The sequence below is a fragment of the Trachurus trachurus genome (genome assembly GCF_905171665.1).
Source record: "Trachurus trachurus genome assembly, chromosome: 3".
In the NCBI taxonomy this organism is placed as follows: Eukaryota; Metazoa; Chordata; class Actinopteri; order Carangiformes; family Carangidae; genus Trachurus; species Trachurus trachurus.
This window is the reverse complement of record NC_139893.1, coordinates 26,729,232-26,735,772: the sequence shown is the minus strand read 5'-3', so window position 1 is coordinate 26,735,772 and position 6,541 is coordinate 26,729,232. Positions and strand designations below refer to the sequence as shown.

At 46.0% G+C, this 6,541-nt stretch overlaps 1 protein-coding gene across 1 annotated transcript; it reads right to left on the bottom strand.

Moving 5' to 3' along the window:
- Window positions 1–2,769: 2,769 nt before the first annotated feature.
- On the bottom strand, window positions 2,770–6,458 carry galr1b (galanin receptor 1b; the record flags this gene model as incomplete). The annotated part of the gene is made up of 3 exons (XM_083997976.1): window positions 2,770–3,087; window positions 5,015–5,080; window positions 5,745–6,458. The coding sequence occupies 3 exons, from the start codon at window positions 6,456–6,458 to the stop codon at window positions 2,770–2,772; spliced, it is 1,098 nt and encodes a 365-aa protein (XP_083854102.1).
- Between the last annotated feature and the right edge of the window lie 83 nt (window positions 6,459–6,541).

The window sequence follows — 6,541 nt, the reverse complement described above, 5'->3', positions numbered from 1 at the left end:
AGTGACCATATTAATTGTCACTTGTGAACAGGTTGATACCTAATGCAGTTTTTAATTAGTCAAAGACCACCAGCTACTTAGTTCCAACAAACATGAGACTTTAGTCACAAAACACACAGAGAGATTCATACATTTGTAGGAAGGTTAGAAGATGAAAAGCTCAGGTGTTGGTAGCAAAGCAGCAAGTATAGAGCTCCTTGCAGTGAAATTATTAGAAAGTAATCAATGTATTAGCCTATTAATTTTAGCTGAGCTGTTCCACCAGCTTGATTTCTTGGTGTTTTAGTTTACTCTTTCAATACAAAACTATCAAATGCCTTGGCTTGAATTATTTCATATCAGCTCTCTTGTCAAATTGCATCTTTATGTAGTACCATATTTGGACATAATTAGAAAATATGCATGATTTTAAAAATATGTTGTGTGGTTAAGTAGTGGTAGCGATTTAGGCCACAAATAAAATCTCAAAAAGAGCCAACTAAATCCTTGACTGCTATGACCTGTTGCTGAGCGGATCTGAAAAGAAGCTGTTTCTCACCTGGATGCCCGCTCTGACGTCACTGCTTGTCGATCTGATGCCACTGCCACTATCTTACAATTCATTAATCTCGCTGTTGTTAATGAGATGTATCACCTATGACCTGTAACTGCCTCTGCCCCGTCGCATCTCACGAGATATGTCCCTCCAGGAAAAAAGGTCCAGAAGATCAGAGGCTGTAACATCGCGGCGCACTTTCCTTCGTGTCACGTGGAAGCTACTCGGTGTGAGCAGCTTACACCAGCCGGGTCCTCCTGCTCCGGGTCCCGTCGCTGAAGTGGACTTGTCTCGCTCTGTTGAAGCTGCTGTTGGACATGCTCGCTTGTTGCCCTGCATCTCTGAGGGACTGACAGTTGCTTCCTCACAGACTCGCAAACACACAAACACGTAGGCTACACAAACACACACACAAACCCCGCCACGCCCCATCCTCCTCCTCAGGGCCAATCTGCAGAGAACAGTTACTACCTGTTGTCAGAGCCATCGGCAGGTAAACAGCGTCAGAGTGAAAACTCATGTTGATTATAACCCCCAGGTCTGTTTTTATATTCATGTTTGACGGTTTTAATAGTTCTTTTTCTGGAGCTCAGATTATCCCTGATGTTTTATTCTCACATCAATTTGCTACAGGGTGCAGGTCACAGGAACAGGGTGAATATGCAAACTTCACACAGAGAGGCACAAGAATCAAACCCAGACCTCTTTTGCTGAACACAACACATTGAAACTATTGGTTATAACCACTGCTCCATGTTGCCCTTGTCATTATGTTTTATATATTTGTTTGTACAGATGTAAATGTAGATGTTGCCAGATGTTGATCCACCTGGTGGTCAGATGAAGACCAACTTGTAGACCCATTTATAATGTAATTATTATATTATGTATCTATATAGTACATATTACTATATCCATGCCCAAGAAGAACAGAAACTTCACCAGTACATTGGTTTCCCATTTCTCCATCTCAACTCCACCTCCTCTTGTGCAATGCATCATGGGGACAGTGCTGGCCATCTGGTTTTGGTGGTGTCTCCTCGTCTGTGATGGTTTCCACACACGTGGATATGTTGTCCACAAACACATCATCATTACTGTGCGGAAGCAAACGCCTCACAAATTGTGTCACAGCAAACATGACAGCTTTATACATGACACATCATGTAGTTTTTTACAGCTTCAAACATGATAAGACATATATATATATACATAAAACAAAAACAGACACTGCGTTTGAATCTGAAACACTTTAAAGCTGTTTTTTAAAAATATAATCTTATTAATTAACCCTAACACTTTAATGAACACAACTATAAATTAATGATCGTTCTCCAAATCAATCAGTCAGAGGAGAACAACATCAAATCTTTAACTTATCTATGACATTTTCATTATTAAATATAAAAGAATAAATAGACAGGGGGTAAAAGTAAAAAAAAAAAAAAAACTTTTTAGAAACAAAAAAAAGCTGCGTTTATTGTCCTTATTGGAAAAGATATGCACATAACCTTAAAGGTTCTGGCTAAGAAAACAGGACGCAGCGAAACACTGCTAATTTTAGTTAGTTAAAGCAGAAGTGAGTGATCCGGTCGTTTTCGCTAATGCTGCGTTCCAGGCAGGCTTTTGAAATCGTAAATTACAGCTTCAAGTCACATCTTACGACTTTGTAGCGTTCCAGGCAACCCACTCGTGTTTTTCCGACCTGTTTTACCGGTGAAAGTCACTATAACGGCCACTCGTAACTTCCGACCGGTGAACTCGTACCAGATCGAACTGGTACCACTTCACGGTCGGAAAAATACGAGTTTCCTTGAACGCACCATAACAGTCCTCGTCGCTACGTCACCACATTCACGGCGTTCCTTGGCTGCACACACAGCCCTGCATGCCGTTCTCTCTCCTCATTGGATAAAAACTGTAGGATACGATAAATGTTTTCTCTTCGGCTCAGAGCAGAGCAGAGTGACTGAGAGACCCGTGTTTCAGACCAAACACTCTATGTAAGTGATTGCTGTCGGAAGATATAACTATTTAAGACGTATATTAACACAAATATATCACTCACTTCTGCTTTAATGAACTTTGGGCGCTTCTCCACCCAGACGACTACTGCATCATGTCACTGTCTGTTCTGTAGTCATGTGGCCCAGCTCATGCTAAAGACACGGCCCCGTCTCCACCGGAGGAAGTCTCTGTGTTCCTGTCATGTGTCTGATCGCAGCTACCGTACTTCATATGTTGGTGGTGGAGTGCGTGGTGGAGAAGTTCTCCATGCGGAATCGAACCACCTTGCCCTGGGGCGGCGGCGGGTACAGGAAGTGACAGGTGAAGACCTGGCGGCACGCCTTACGAAAGTTCTCAGACAGGAAGGCGTAGAGAATAGGATTAACGCAGGAGTTCCCGTAGGACAGACAGTGGGAGATGATCCGGAAGGCGAAGGTGGCGTCATTCAGCGGGAAGGAGCCAAACTCCACCCACATGGCGATGATGTGATGAGGCATCCAGCAGATGGCGAAGGCGGTGACAACCAGGAGGACGGTCTGAGCCGTCTGCGGAGACACAAGAGATGTCTGAGACTATAGGGGTGTTTAAAGGGATAGTTCAACATTTTGGCCAATTCGCCTATCACCATAATCCCTAGTCATAGCAGTAGGTTCATTACCTTTAATTATCGGTGCATGTTGTTTTGAGATCAGCGGGGCAGAGACCAGAGCTGCTCAGTTAACACAATGGAGGTGAATGGTACAGGACCCCTGTCCTTCAAATACACAATCCAACAACTCCAAAACGCTCTTGTGGAGAAGTTGTGACCTGCACATTCACCACGCTATGAAATAGTTACCTCAATTGTGTTCACTGAGCAGCTCACGTCTCTGCCCCCTGGATCTCAAAGCAACATGCACTGACATTAATTAAAAGTATAGTTAAAGGGATAGTTCACCCAAAATTCAAATTTCACTCATTATCTACTCACCCTCATGTCGACTAAGGGCTGGGAGTATTTTCAGAGTCCTCCGTGCCTTCTCGGAGTTACTCGGAGTCCGCGCAGCAGTATTTGTCCATATAATGGTTGTGAATGGTGCTCACTTTTCTTCGTCCAAAAAGACACACCAAAAAACATCCAAATACCTCCATACTGCTCGTCTGTAATGTACTTCTTGTATTGAAGCCCCGACATGAGAAATTGTTCCGAAAAAAATTAAATAAGTCTATATTTTAAGCTTGTTTGTAGCGGAAGCTCCCAGTGTCTCAGTTCACTGCTCTTCCTGTGTCAGTGCAAATCTCGTGTGATTTGCACTGATCGGCGGAACAATTTCTCATGTCGGGGCTTCAATACAAGAGGGACATTACAGACGAGCAGTATGGAGGTATTTGGATGTTTTTTGGTGTGTCTTTTTGGACGAAGAAAAGTGAGCACCATTCACAACCATTATATGGACAAATACTGCTGCGCGGACCCCCCATAACTCAGAGAAGGCACGGAGGACGACATGAGGGTGAGTGATAATGAGTGAAATTTGAATTTTGGGTGAACTATCCCTTTAACCTACCCCTATGACTATAGGGATTACGTCAACAGGCGAATTTGCCAAAATGTTGAACTATCCTTTTAAGGAGCATAGGAGTCTTTAACGTCATTACAGTCACACACACACTTCTGAAACTCCACCATCAACCTCCCAGCACATGAACGATACTCCACTCCAGTGGCCTCTGGTTCACTGTCATCTCCTCAATGAAGCTTTTCACCTTCCACCCAAAAACGTGATCCCTTTCACCTGCACTGACACCTGCCCCCCCCCATCAATAGAGTCGTGCTGGACGTTGACTGAGGACAGTAGAAACAGAAGAAACAGCAGAAGGCGAGTGGACTCTGTCTCAGCGGATGTTTGGACGGTGAAGCTCTTGAAGGGTCTCCTCTATTCTTAGTCCTCTGTCTAAATATTTACCCAGCAGCCTTTGTTCCAACAGCTACCCAGAAACTGATCCCTGATCTGATCTAGGCAAGGCAAGGCAAGGCAAGGCAATTTTATTTGTATAGCCCGTTTTTACAAACAGTTTGTCTCAAAGGGCTTTACATGGCATCGTAACAACATCCTCTGTCCTTAGACCCTCACATCGACTGAGGAAAAACTCCATGGAAACCCTTTTAACAGGGAAAAACAGGAGAAACCTCAGGGTGAGCAACAGAGGAGGGATCCCTCACCCAGGACGGACAGACGTGCAATAGATGTTGTTACAGACAAGAAAACAGTTTACAGTTTGTCACAGAATGTGCGGAATATGGAAATGTTAGCAGGGGTTGATGAAGGCATCTAATGCAGACTCCTGTGGCTTGGGGGTGGGAGTGATTAAATATTAATCAGTGAATCATTGTTTATAAGGAGGAGGAGAGAGGGAGGAGTAAGAGAATGGGTAGGGGGACGAGGAAGAGAAGGAGGAAGAAGAGAAGGGGAAGGAAGACAAGGTCTGTACCTTTCTTTTGGAGCGCTCGGACTTCTTTGACATGTTCTTCATTTTTTTATGAAGATGAAACAAAACCTAAAAAACAGACAATAACGTGTTACTGTTAATGACAGTTGCATTTGTTGAGTTATTTATTTAGTTATTGATTATAGCCTACATCAGGTTGACAGCAGTTCAGGAAACTGCTCATCGTTTTGACTGAAACTCATCTGAAGATAAAAACTGAACAAATATTGATTTTTAATCAAAACACTAACACACTAAGACAATAAACTGTCTCAGTTTATTACTGGGTAGTTGGTTCAGACACACACAAACACACACCTACTGTAAAACGTCCACCTTCCTAATTAACATATTGTTTGATTAATTAATAAACTATTGATGATCAGCTGACATTGTCCCACAGTCTGAATTTTAGCTTTACATGCCCGTTGTCATGGATATAAGCATTTCAGTTTTAGATGATTCAGATCATTTAAGATGAACAGTGAAGTTAATCTGTAAGCGAAAAACAGCTGACGCCCCTGTTGATTATCGTTTAAGTATTAAGACGATTTTGGTATCGATACTTCTGTCTCTCCTCTGACACCTCCTCGCTGAGTCGGTGCGCGCGCGCTCTTGCCGCGGGTTTTTACGCACGGCTGAACTTCCTAATTGCTGCTAATTTCGCCCTTTGCTCCCTGCCTGTATGATTCCAGGTGTGTGGCAGCCGCTGGAATCGAACCTGTGAACTGACCTTGGCGTAGCAGCAGCTGATGAGCAGCAAAGGCACCACGTATCCGATCAGCAGCAGCGTCACCTTGTAGCTGAGCCGGGAGGCACCGTACCACTGCTCCCAGCAGAACGTGCTGTTGGGGGCGTCGGGGTGGGTGGTGAGGACCTGGTGCTGAGCCACCGGCACCGCGCACACCAGCGACAGCGTCCAGATGACGCACACCCCGACCAGCGCGTTCCTGCGGCTCCGGACGCACGCGGACTTCTTGGAGTGCACCACGGCGATGTAGCGGTCCACGGACATCGCGACCAGCGTGAAGATGCTGACCAGCATGCTGACGGTGAAGAAGTAGTGGCCGAACCTGCAGACGAAGCCCCCGAACACCCACTGCGGCAGCGAGTAGATGGTGGCCTGGAAGGGGACGCACAGCAGCAGGAAGCTCAGGTCCGCCACGCTCAGGTTCAGGATGAAGACGTTGGTCGGGCTGCACGTGCGCCTCCCGCCGCTCCCCCCACCACCTGCCCCACCGCTGCCGTACCTTACCTTCCCGATCACCACCATCACCAGAGAGTTCCCCACTACACCCACCACGAAGATCAGCCCGAACACCACCGGCACGATCGCCGCCTCCGGCCCCGCGCCGTCCTCCGCTGCGCCGCCGCCGCGCGCCGCCTCGGAGCGGTTCGGCTCCAGGAGTTCAGCCCAGCCGGAGGAGCCGTTTCCCGGCAGCAGCATGTTGAAACGCCGCGGGTTAGAGAGGAAGACCGTGAGAGGCGGACTGAAAGACCAGGTCCATGATCCAAGTCAAACTCGTCCAG